Source organism: Phalacrocorax carbo, chromosome 5 (genome assembly GCF_963921805.1).
Source record: "Phalacrocorax carbo chromosome 5, bPhaCar2.1, whole genome shotgun sequence".
NCBI classification, from domain to species: Eukaryota; Metazoa; Chordata; class Aves; order Suliformes; family Phalacrocoracidae; genus Phalacrocorax; species Phalacrocorax carbo.
Genome location: NC_087517.1, coordinates 21,233,096 through 21,246,791, shown reverse-complemented (window position 1 = coordinate 21,246,791; position 13,696 = coordinate 21,233,096). Strand labels below are relative to the sequence as shown.

General features: G+C 35.6%; 1 protein-coding gene across 2 annotated transcripts in view; it reads left to right on the top strand.

The window, feature by feature from the left end:
* Positions 1–13,696, top strand: part of LOC104050892 (sodium channel protein type 2 subunit alpha-like) — an 80,659-nt gene that overhangs the window by 22,417 nt on the left and 44,546 nt on the right. For both annotated transcript variants that reach the window (XM_064451493.1, XM_064451492.1), the window contains 8 exons: positions 1,078–1,206; positions 1,718–1,809; positions 2,844–3,116; positions 3,380–3,443; positions 4,331–4,472; positions 4,623–4,829; positions 7,715–8,014; positions 12,266–12,613. In XM_064451493.1, the coding sequence (XP_064307563.1) occupies positions 1,078–1,206; positions 1,718–1,809; positions 2,844–3,116; positions 3,380–3,443; positions 4,331–4,472; positions 4,623–4,829; positions 7,715–8,014; positions 12,266–12,613 (1,555 nt within the window). The remainder of the gene's footprint in view (positions 1–1,077; positions 1,207–1,717; positions 1,810–2,843; positions 3,117–3,379; positions 3,444–4,330; positions 4,473–4,622; positions 4,830–7,714; positions 8,015–12,265; positions 12,614–13,696) is intronic.

The following is a 13,696-nucleotide window of genomic DNA, read 5'->3' as shown; positions in this document are numbered from 1 at the left end:
AGGTGCAAGAAGCTCAAACCACTGAGGCAAGGGCCTTACCTATGAAGGAGAAACAAAGAACTTCCTGAAGTAAGGAAATGACAAAGTATCTCTGTTTCTTTTTCTTGTTCATGGTTATACATGCATGTTTGTTCTCTAACAAAATAGATACACGTTTTTCTTTAAAATATTCTGTTCTTTGAAGTAATACTACTAATGAAAAACCTAATTCTAGCCACTTGAAGTTTCTTTCACTCCCTCACGTTCTCCAATAGCCATTATTGATTTCTATTTATTTATTTTGCTGCATTAAGGAATCTTACTCTGAATGCTGTATCTAGAAACCGCACTAGTGTTCACCCATTCTCAGTACGCTCAACAGTGACTATGGCTTGTTAGGGTTGCTGAGAGTCTTAAAGGAGAGCAGTAGGGTCTGTAGGTAGATTGCCTTTATTTTGGAGGGCCACACAGACCCGCATGGGTCTCAGGAAGTCCCTGCATTACACGGTTGTAACTGACTATTCTATGATTTTAAATGAGTGGTTGTTGCCACACCAGGTAAATCGGTAATCATGCTCCACATCTTCAAGAATAACACTCTGGGCATGCTTTCTTATATTCAATGATTATTTATGAAATAAACCTGGTTTATAGGCACAAGTATAGTCATTATCCAGACATTATTTTCACAAAACACTCTGATTTTAAAATTAAAAAAATTCTTCATTTTTTGTAACATTTAGACATACACCTGACTTGTGAATGCAAGCAAAGAGGCAGCCCTGTAGTGCCAGAGAACGTACATATAAATATCAAAATCCGAAATGTATCTATAAAGACTGGAACCTGAAGTTATTTGAAAGCACAAAAACTGGGATTAAATCAACCTTTTAGAAAATGAATAGTACATATGTTTCAGGTTAAAATTTCATCTACTGAACAATGATTACATTCTTAACTGTTTGGGACAAGTTACATTAATGATTTCCTCCTTCTAAATACTTTTTCTTTTCTTGTAAGACATCTTTGATAAAGAATGACACAGTCTATAAGCATAATGATGCAAAAATCCATTATTCCTGCTTTGATACTTTTCAGGTACACCTTCACTGGAATTTATACCTTTGAATCACTTATCAAAATTCTTGCAAGAGGCTTCTGCTTAGAAGGTTTTACTTTTCTGCGAGACCCGTGGAACTGGCTTGACTTCAGTGTCATTTTAATGGCGTAAGTGGTTCAAGAACTTTTTAAGCTTTTAGGGCATGAAATTAGTGGCAAATATTATTATAATAAATATATTGGGTTTTAAGGATTTAATTTCCGCAACCTGTGAAGTTTAGACACCGTATCACACATATTAGTACTCATAAATCAAGGTAAAATATGGCAGGAGCCAGCACAGAGTGTCAGCCGCTAGTGTAATTACTGCTGAGGGACACTAATTTCATGTCCTACGTTTTCCTGCTCACCAGAATGGAAGCCATTCCTTTGATTTCATGTCACCGTCCTATTACAAGCTAATTAGTTTACATAGCTGTTGAAATACAGATCAGTGAGTTTCACTTCAATGACATTTAAGCAAAATTGAGGAAAATAAATAATTTAAAAAGCAAGGTGTAGTGAAGAGACAGGTAAATTTTGAAGTATGATTGCTAATATTGCCACAGAGGTTTTGAAGACCCACATAATTAGTATAAGCTCTGCCTCAATTCTGAATAACTGTGATTTAATCCTACAGGTATGTAACAGAATTTGTAAACCTAGGCAATGTTTCAGCTCTTCGAACTTTCAGAGTATTGAGAGCTTTGAAAACTATTTCTGTAATTCCAGGTAAGAAGTAGTTGGTGTAAGGTGTTAGGCCCCTCGTATCTCCAACTGTTATTTGTGTGCTGTCATTGTGTTTGTGTGTGAACTCCCCTATTACAGATATGTGACAGAGTTTGTGGACCTGGGCAATGTCTCAGCGTTGAGAACATTCAGAGTTCTCCGAGCTTTGAAAACAATATCAGTCATTCCAGGTGAGAGCGAGGTTAAACACCGAGGCTGACTTTTGTTCCATTGAAGTTTAATTCACTTCTTTTGAGCATGAGTCTTGCTGTTCACTGCTCGTGTTGCAAAAAAAAAAAAAAAAAAGGCATGGATCATAAGCACAGATTATGATTCTTTGCCTTTTCAGCATTAGCTTCTTTTATTTTGCAAAATCAGCCTTTGAGTTTAACAGATTCTTGCATGAAACATAAAATATGAGGCCTATGGGTTATTTTGCTTTGTTTTTCCCCATTTTATTATGACAAGTTGTCTCTTTTACATTAAAAAAGCTTTAGCGCTATGGCTTTCTTGATTTTGAATTTTTTCCTTTATTTTACCACGTAAAATTGACATTAGTCTTAAAAAGGCAACCAAGTAACTACAAAAAAGCTACCATAAAGGTGATAAATATTGCACAGGAAAATTTATCGAACACAAATGATTTTTTTTCCGACAAATTACTTGCAATTCTGTCTCATAATATCTTCATGCTATTGTGAAGTCATATTTAATACTAACTGGAAAGTGAATTATTGGCAGAACATTAAATGCGTAGCAAAATTAAGAAGTAAAATCTGTAACAGGAAAGCATGATTGATAAAATTTCCTGCTTGAGAATAACATTAGATGTTATTTATTGGAATATATGTACATTGCATATTCATAAAAATGAATCTTTTTCTTTCATTCATCTTCACAAGCTCTGAGGCTGTTCATGAAGCTTTACTTTTTGAGAAATAAAAAATAATTTCTTTCAAGTGTCTGCATGACATCTTAATTATATGGGAAGGGCAAAGATACTCTTTGATAAATCTATGGAACTTTTCTCTTTGCAGGCCTAAAGACTATTGTAGGAGCCCTAATTCAGTCTGTGAAGAAGCTCTCGGATGTTATGATCCTGACTGTATTTTGTCTGAGTGTATTTGCACTAATAGGGCTGCAGCTGTTCATGGGCAACTTGAGGAATAAATGCCTGCAGTGGCCTCCAGACAATTCTACTTTTGAAACAACTGTTATTTCCTACTTTAATAGCACAATGGATGAAAATGGTACATTTGTTAATATGACAGTGAGCACATTTAACTGGAAGGATTACATTGAGGATGAAAGTAAGAATGACTGATGTATCTATTTTTAATATATTTGTGAACAAAGAATATTAAACAGTTTATATGTCTGCTTACAGTCACTGACTGACAAAGATCAATTACATATAATAAACAAGTACAATAACCAAAGGGTTCCTAAACAAACTACGGAGTGATCAGCAGATAGTGACTTTGATTTTATTACAATTTATTTTTATTTTAGTTTGTATTACTTTCATGTCCGATTGATTTATTCATGTATATTTCTAATGCTTTCTACACAGCTCATTTTTACATTTTGGAAGGACAAAAAGATGCCCTACTTTGTGGTAATAGCTCTGATGCAGGGTAAGACCCTTTCAAAAATCCTCTGTTATGTTCTGTAGAAAAAGCAATAACATGAAACCTATCCATAGCAGTTGCAAGTCCATATTCAGCAGTGTTACAGAATTTACAGTTTTGCTGATAAACAATGATTTCTTACTTAAGTCAAAATATGTCACTCTCTGGCTAAACAAAATACTCATTAATAGCTTTTTGTCCTGCTTGATTGGAAAATGATGTTGGCATTAGTGATAAAATTTGAACTGCTGTAAAGTCTTTTTTGGAGATGTATTGATTGAAGAACATAGGATGAAAGCAAAGGGTAGAACTGAGAAAGAGAATACATAAAATATTAAGAAAGCACAGCAGTGACTTCATAGTTCAAGTCTGAATCCTTATTTTCAAGCCTGACACTTTTTCGTTACTGGGAAATTCTGCCATACACCTGTGCCAGTTGTAAGCCTAGAACTGTTAGCTGAACTCCGAAACCTACCTGGCAACAGTGAAGAAGCTTATTAAAAAAAACTTCTCGGCATTATGCAGGAGATCCCTAACTGAACAATTGGATTTAGCTAATAATATTGTTTAATCTGTCTGTAACCTTAACAACATTTTAGCAATTATTTCTGCCAGGAAATTATTCATCTGGAATAAAGATTCTATTTGCAAAATGTAACCGAGAAGAATTTAAATATCTAGGTCATTTCAACCAGTGAACGATGGAAGGGGTATTTTTCATTTACTCTCTTATTAGTTCATTTCTTAGGACTTTTTTTTTCTGAATGAATTTAATTCTAATTCATTGACTTACTGTGGAAAAAAATAATGCACATTGTTCCAAATGATAATAAATATGTTCTAGATGGAAATAAAAGTTATGACTAAGTGCGTCCTGTTTGGTTTTCACATAGGCAGTGTCCAGAGGGATATATATGTGTGAAAGCTGGTAGAAACCCCAACTATGGCTACACGAGTTTTGACACCTTCAGTTGGGCTTTTTTGTCACTATTTCGGCTAATGACTCAGGACTTCTGGGAGAACCTGTATCAGCTGGTGAGAAATTTTTATGACATAAAAAGTAAACTTTAGGTGACATACAAAGTTATAAATAGGCTTATTTGTACATGAGCTAAAAGCATAATGCTGTTGCAGTAACAATGGTAAGTGGTGGAGTAATGTATAGATACGCTTTCTACTCCCTAGACACTACGTGCTGCTGGGAAGACATACATGATATTTTTTGTTCTGGTCATCTTTCTGGGCTCTTTCTACCTGATCAACTTGATCTTGGCTGTGGTCGCCATGGCCTATGAAGAACAGAATCAAGCAACCATGGAAGAAGCAGAGCAGAAAGAGGCAGAATTTCAACAGATGCTGGAACAACTGAAGAAGCAACAAGAAGAAGCTCAGGTAATGATGGAAACTGTACTTTCTGAACAGCCTTATTCTGAAGGCAAGGATAATAACCTATGAATTAGAACATGTATAAGCTGTGCAATGAATTACAGAAAGAAAAAAGTCTTGTCTACCATGCAAGTTATAAAAGTGGAAATAGCCAATGAAAATCAGGAACTAACCAAATAAATAGCAAAAAAAAGCAAGCTCATGGTACAGAAAAGAACGCTACTAAGTTTACCAAAAAGGTGTAACAGTAAAATATTTGTGATAATTGTGTCCTAGGAACCTGACTTTAAGTAGGATAGTTCATGATGCTTTTATTTTACAGGTCTTATGAACAGCATGAAGAAAGTCTAGTGACATTGCTTCTGGTTTATGTTCTGAGGGAAATTTCCAGGCTTGCTGCACTTAATAGTTCTTCCCCAGTATTCAGAAAATAGAGAGAAGAATTGTAGTCAGTGTTCTTTTAGGTTTCTATCCAGTAAGGTATTTAAGCATATCCCTAATTCAAGCACAGTGAAGTCAGTCAGAACGTTATATAAAGTTGGAACAGACTGGCAATATTTGTAACAAAGATATTACTTCAGAATTCTTTTAAAGTTATCTTTGTTTTCTTTGAAAAGAGAAGAAAATTATTTAAAGTTTTATGAGGAAAAGACATTTTAATAGATATTTTCGTGTGCGGTTTTCTTACCTGAAAGTAAAATACATGCAGGAATTCAGCTCTAAGAGTCAGACGTCTGTCTGATTTCTGGACTGATTATCTATTGCTTTTCATCTAGCATATACTAATTTTCAACAGGACTATGTTTATAAAATGCTAGCAAATTAGAATCTTCTATGAAACTATAGATTTAGTAGTATTTTGCAGATACTTTCACTAAGTTAGAATGATTCTATAAGGTGCTAATAGAAATTAAAACTCTCCATCTTTTTCTTGAAAAGAAAGCTTTATGCATGACCTGTGAAATTGAATTAGCATGTGTCTATTTTAGTCATTAAACCTTATCTCTTCCAAATCACTAAAGAAAAAGCAGAATTCCGCAAAATTAAAAATAAAAACAAGTCAAATATCAGCAGAGCACTTTTTTTTAAAAAATGATATTTTCATTCATAAAAGGGACTAAATTACATTATATCAAAAGATATCTAGATAAGATCTAGATAAGACGACGCTTATCTAGATTTTTTTCTTTTTAAGGGTGGAAATAGAGACAAAGCTGATCCAGGATTAGGAAGAAAAATAGAACCATATGAAACAGAGACTACAAGGAAGATTGGATAAAGGGCCTAGAAAGTCATTACTTTTTAAAATGAATGCCCACTCCATTTATTATAAGAAAAGCAGTATTACAGCCAAGATCCCTTTTGTACATTAAAATATTAGCAGAAAGTATGCATTACAAGGTGGATCACTGAGCTGCTGAATTGGTTGCCGAGATGGAAATGAGTGTAGGACCCATCTCTTCACTCCCTTGATGCTGAACCTATTCATTCGCAAACCTACGTCATCACAGCGGTCTTTGGATTGCTCCGCTTGTTTGACCTTTGGTGTTAGTATTATGAAGTGGATGGGTGATGACTCAGTATCTGCTGCCTTTGTTTCTGTTAGAGCATTTAAAGAACTAAATTCTGAAACTAGTACGGCAAAATTTTAAGTATCACTTTTTTTTAATTAATAAACACTTCAGAATCCTTTTTATACTCCAATTAGCAGAAAAAGTCTGTATCAAGTCAACTTATATAGCATGGGTTGTATATTGTGGTGCAGAAAGCCATTAATTCATACTGTGAGCTTTCAAACTATCCTTTCCCACTGGGAAGAGATATCTCATAATTCCTGAAATACTTGGCATTGAATATAATATGTTTTGCCGGATAATCACTAGTCATCTTTGTTATATAACCATAGTCTCTTGCCATTTATCACACCACCCTTTTTGTAAGCTCACAGCAGCCTATCAACTTCCCAAACATATTTTCCAATGCAGAATTTCATAGCAATCTCCCAGACAGTTCTTTCTAGGAAGAGTACTAGAGACACTCTCAGTTAGTCCTTTATTTGATGACTAAATGAACCAGTTTCCTTAATGAACCAAATCAGGTAGGCTGACCACTGTAGTTGAAGATACTGGTCCCAAGTTTTTGGATGGCTCTTCACTCCAGTAAGTCATCTCATCCCATTTCATCACAGGAGAAACCTAAACTTTTTCTTCTTTATGGCCACAGCAGCAACAGGCAATAAATGTACGTTTCTGTATCTATAACAAAGACCTAGAGTGCTGTTACAGAGGGAAACGTGGGGGGCAGAAACATGAAGAGGCAGTTAGGGCTGGAAGACACATCTAGAGGGTGTGTCTGTTGCCAGTGAAGGTAGAATGAAAGTAAGGGGAGTGTCCTTGCTGTGAAAACAGTGAGGCGAGCCTGGATTCAACTACTTGTAGGCTGCTAGTTGGATTATGATGCATTAACTTATATGGTGGATATTAGGGATTAGTTTTCTCTGTAAGGACTCAGAATCAGCCTAATTAGAGCATGATGTGGGGCTTTTCTCGAGAGAAAGTGGGGAAGCAGGTCTGAAATACATGAAAAAGCACCATGTTTATACTTTTCTGACTACCTGAATTTTAGATCAGTGTCTTCTGCAGCAAGACTTTAAGGAATAGTGATGTTATTGGTCTGCTGAAGTTAATGCTTCAAGTAGCTCATGCTACTAAACTGTGAGGAGTTATACAACACAATAGTTTATCTTCAGTTCAATTTGTTTGTGTATATTTGGATACTCAGGGGTGTACAACCAGCAGTATTACCACAGTGATAATAAAAACAGTTGATAAAAGCCTATAAAATTATTCATTTTTGGTCTACTAAGAATACCTTGCTTTATAATCTGACAGGCAACAGCAGCAGTAGCAGCAGCATCAGTTGCATCAAGAGATTTCAGTGGTGTAGGGGGATTAGGAGAACTCTTGGAAAGTTCTTCAGAAGCATCAAAGTTGAGCTCAAAGAGTGCTAAAGAAAGAAGAAACAGAAGGAAAAAAAGAAGACAGAAAGAAATGTCTGAAGCAGAGGACAAAGGAGATATTGATAAGTTCCCCAAGTCCGAGTCAGAGGACAGTATCAGAAGGAAAAGTTTCCGCTTCTCCACAGAAGGAAGTCAACTGACATATGAAAAAAGGTTCACATCTCCTCACCAGGTACAGCACTCTTTTTTATTAAATCATGTACATCTACTCAATTTGGTTTTGACTGACATTACAGCAGCTTTACATATTGGAAGTTATGTAAAACGTGAGTGTAGGAGAAATCAAGTGGTAGCACGTTAACAGTGTTACAGTTTGATATGGTTTGACCCATTCTATTAGCAAAGGGATAAAAAGAACCTACCAAGGATAATTGTAAACATCATTAAAATGTTTCTGAAAACGTATTTCTGAAGATGTATCTGGTAGACTGGAGAAAGAATCAAAGGCTCTTTGATATAGTACTCTCATATTTGCATTAACAAACCATAGGTTCTCTGTTCTTCATCCATTTCTAAACTATACAAATATGTATGGTTTTTTTAACAGACCACATCATGAAAATACCCTGCATAGGAAATTCCACACCACCATTAGTTTCTATTGTTTTCCTTAATTAGCTTCTTTAAATAGTAGATTATGAGAAAAGTAGCTCTAGTACTCCACAATAAAGACAAACTATATAGGGATCGTTTGGGCTTATAAGATTTTAGTCATACTGTCCTTTTTCATTAGAAATTCATTATACAAGATGGAAAATCATTGCAATCATAGAAAAAATAGTTTAGGAAGGACACCTGGAAATAATTTTGTCCAACCTTCAAAGCTCTACTCCCTTAAATCAAAGGATCTCTTCTCTTGGTTAATGATACCTTTGCTTATTTCAAGTGTACACACAGTAAGTGTATTTGTGGAAAAATCACTCAAAATGCATCTCTTCAAAATGATCCTGTCTGGTCTCAGCCAATAGATGACATTTACCTACCATTACTACCCCTGTTTAACTAACAATGTTTATCTTATTTAATGTTCATACCAAGTGTGTTAGTTTACAGACTCATATAAAATATGAGATTCAGTGGCAGAAACACTTCACACTGAAATATATGCACTGAGGGGAGGAAAGCTTGATTTGGGACAAATATTCAGTAATTAGTCAAATATAAGAGATGATGCCTGGTCTGAAAAATAACACATTTGCATTTCTAAGGAAGTGAAAGAATGTTTATTGTAATTAAGAAGAATGACCAGGTTGTTCTCTGGATAAGAAATACATAAAATGTAAGAAAAACTAATCATTAAGTCTATCTCAACTCCTTTGAGTAATATTGTAAAAGTGTATTTCCAATCTAATAAAATGTACTATTAGTTTTGGGTCAAAGTTGCTCTAAAAAGTCTTTCATTAATTGGAATGGGCTTTGAGTCAGGCTGATACAAAGGAGCTGCAGCTGAAGATCTCATCTTAGACTGCACAGCCCTGCCTCCCATATATATGTGTCCATACTTCATAGGTAAGGATGGCGAGTGACTTGACCATGCTAAGGAGTCACTGACAGAGTCTGAGTAGAAAGGAATTTCTGGCTGCTAGTCCTGAGCTTGATAATAGGTCTCTCCGTTGTCTAGTCTAAATTCCTGATGCTCTTTTATATACTTCAGGTGAAGAGACTGATTAAGGAGTATATTATGTTTATATTAAATACACTTTTTGGTGCACAGAAAAAGTACTTAATACAGAAGCATGTATACTAAGGGAAGGAGAATTTAAGACAGAATTCCATACATAATAAACTTTCTGTAGCTTTATTAACATACAGGAAAACATGGTTGCATGTATTTGTTCATACTCTGAAACTCTCAGAAAGCTTACATCCTGTCAATTGTCATGAAGAACTGTGAAACTTCTGCAGAAACTTAAGAAGCTTAGGAAAGCAAGGCATTTCAAATTACTTTTGGTAACATTAAAAATAATGTGAATTCACGGTGCCGAATAAATAATTAAAATCTGTTAAAGTCAAGTTAAAACAAATATTATATACGTCTTAGATTTGAAAGAAAAGAAGGAAATGGTGAAATAAAATAGACAGGAAACAGCTTATCTTGAGACATCATGAATTACACAGCAGGCAGGAAATAAGTGACAATCTGAAATCATATTTTAATTAATTTAAAATTTTAAAATACAAAGACAATTGTATCAAGCAAATAATCTAATTGAGGATTGTTTACTAATTAAAGACTGTCTTGGTAATTGTTTTTGCAGTTGTAAAAAAGTTTCAGGGCAAGGGCTGCTTGCATATAACAAATAAAACTGAGCTGCCACAAGAGTGGAAGGATTACAGGCAGTAGAACTGGTAAAGGAAGAGCTGATTTGTGTTGTAGCCATCCAGTTAGCTCCCTGGTGAAACAGGGTGGCAGAGCATGAAACGACGCAGCAGAGTGGTAAGGGGAGATAATCTGCCCAGTCAGCCCCTGTAGAAGTTTTGTCCTTTGACACAATATTCCATGTGCAAATGAATGATGCAGCCTGCAAGAAAAGACAAGCTTTCCTTTCAGACCTTACTTCCCAGGAGCATGTGGACACATAAATTTCTGCCTCCACGTGTGTTAGAATTGCAGCCATTTTGGCTTATATCTTTTGTCTTAATCCAGCAGGAATTTGCAGAGCAGGCATTACTCCTCCCAAATCCCTGAGGGGCCTGATCCATTTAGCTGTGCTCAGAGCATGATAACACATATTGGAAAGATTGGACTACAAACAAAACACAGCAGCCATGGAAACATTCTCTAAAAAAACAAGGGTAGCAGTGGTAGTCAGACAAAACCTAGTGAGCGTGTGATTTTTTGAAGAACTGTAGGTTGGCCAAATACATTTACAAAGAAATGTACAAAGGGTGCAGTAATTAGTTTACCACTTTGTCAGACATCAGTGTCATGCTCTATAGCAGCTAGAGATTTTTTTTAGATAAAATTGTCTTTCAGGATAAGAAAAACAGTACTTTTTCTCCAGCCAAGTTTGCATAAATGGGTGAGCAAAGCCATTTGGCTGATATTCTTCAAGTCACTCAGCCTGAGGCTGACAGCCAGCATAGAAAATTTCAGACCAAATTATTAAAATTTGGTATAGCTGTAAGAGAAAAAAAAAAAGCATCTCACAATGGTAAAAACCTGCCAGCCTTTATAACAGGCAGTACTACCAGTTCAGCACACACATTATGTGTGTGCATGTATAAATCTGAGTATGCATATGCAGGGTTACATAGGGATTGATGTATGTATGTTTGTATAGTTTCAGTGTTTGGTTTTCACAGTATTAATATAGGCTTATATATTATAGTGCAATTTTCACTTTCACTTTAATTATCCTGGGATAAAAACCACTGCTATTACATATGAGCACTTTCCACCTGCAAAACTAGTGAAAAATTGAGAATCATCTCAAACCAGGTTTTTGATGTACCAAGGTGGGAAGATTTGTACAAATGCAGAATTGAAGAAAGCTTAGCACAGGGTTTCTTTTTCCCACAATTAGTAATCATTTTATTTATTCATGAATGCTGTTAATAAAATATGTAGCAAGGGAGAAGAACATTCCATTAACTAGCTTCTACTGTAATTAAAAGATGAATTACCAACAACCACTGATTTATTTTTCTCATTTGTAAGAGGATATCTTTAGGTAACTGTGTCCCTGGTGAATGCTTGCTCTGAGAAGCCTGATGGCCAAGCAGACCCTTCTGGTAGGTGGGCAGCCTGCTATAGCCCCCAGAGTGCTACGTCCGAGAGCGCTACTAGTCATGTTCATGCTCTACCTCCAGAGCTTCCCCAACCTGTTGCCTCTGTCTTCTATAGTACTGCATAAATAGTATATATATCTTGTTCCCACACTATTGAGCCTATTGTGAAGACGGCAGACAATTTCTTTACATCAATGTAGACTACCAAACCTAAGACCACTTCTGCCTCTAGCAAATAGAATAGAAAACAATGATCAGTCAGTGTTATCAGTTGTTATCCCTAGGAATCCAGGGGATGAAGACGGCAAGAAGAGTAAAAGATTTTTAGCGCTGTTGTAATAGAAGAAGGAATAAAAGACAAATACCTACAAAACCTTGACAGTGATGTTAAGAACTGTCTCCAGCAGAGTCACGGGTCCATATCAATTCAACCTGCCTTCTTTCCTCAAAACTAACTTACTTACGGCTTCTGCACAACTTGTCCTCTGACCTGCTACATTACATTAAAAAGAATATTCCCCCTCTACTTCAGATCCCCTAATGAGCACATTCCTTAATGGACACACTGATACTATTGAAGAAAAAAGTTACTATTCTTCCTCCAGCACTGTAAGTATTCTTTGAAAAGCCATGAACTTAGAACTTTAGTTCTAATGCTGTACTGTTTTGGTTTGTTTTAAATCTTTTACAGTCTTTGCTAAGCATTCGTGGTTCCCTGTTCTCACCAAGGCGCAACAGCAAAACAAGCATTTTCAGCTTCAGAGGTCGAGCAAAGGATATAGGATCTGAAAATGACTTTGCTGATGATGAGCACAGCACTCTTGAAGACAATGAGAGCAGAAGAGATTCTCTCTTTGTTCCAAATCGACATGGAGAACGGCGCAACAGTAACATCAGTCAGGCGAGTGTGTCATCTAGAATGGTACCAGCCCTTCCAGTAAACGGGAAGATGCACAGCACTGTGGATTGCAATGGAGTAGTTTCCTTGGTTGGAGGACCTTCAACTCTAACTTCACCTACTGGTCAGCTTATACCAGAGGTAATTATAAGTAAACCAGTTTGGTTCAGGCACAGAATTTTTTTGTACTGCTTACTTCTGTATACCTTATCATTTCTTAGAGCTGTGAGAACAAACTTGCAATAGTTTCTAAATAACAGAACATAAGGGGAAAAAAAGTCCTCAATCTCATATGTCTGAGCCTCAGGACAGTATTATATTTGCCTTGTCTTCAGCAAGAGATCAGCACATATATAGAAGAAAACATAAATTGTATTTAATTTGTATAGTTCCACCTCATCAACAAAGGTAGACATTTGATATATAACTAAGGATATAACTTGGAAATATGTATAGGAAAACACCTGCAAAATTAAGCAGAATGCAGTTACTGCTCCCATGAGAGTTAACAGAAATACCCTCTACAGAATTTATCTTGAAAAAAATTTTTCATAACTTTCATGAGAAAAATATGTACAATTCCTATGTAGCTTTGCAGTTACATTACACTTCAGTCTCAGTTTCAGACTCCTGTAAGCTCAGATGTTCTTTCAAACTTTCAAAAAATCAAGCTTTTTCGTACATATTCTTTTAATATGGATTCAGTGTGGTATTTTGGTGGCTATAACAGCACTGTATTTAAATTGAAAAATATTATAAATAATATTGAGATTTCATTACTACTGTTACATATTTCTCTTTATTTTTGTTTCTCTACTATCTTGATATAGACCTTCATACCAGAAATTCAATCAAATTACCTTAGAGGTTCTATTTCAGAAATACATTCACTTGAAAAAAAGATTTAGCCATTTAACTCAAGAGTATTCTCTAAAGAAGTAGCACAAGTGAATGCTCAAAAATAGGTTTTCATCTTCACACTAAGATAACCTTGAAATCCCTTATGAGTTCTGAGGAATTTTTATTCCTTTTCTGTATGGGGACAGAATAATGAGAAAAAGAGTGAGTGGTTTCCATGAATCACAGAATCAGTGGCAGAGCAGGAACCAAGATTTAGGAACTTTTTAATCCCACTCATGTGTTTAGATACCTAGGCCACACTCTGGAGGAAAAGCAAAGCAACTCTAAGGACATCTACATGCTACAGAGTAGTGACATGTTAGG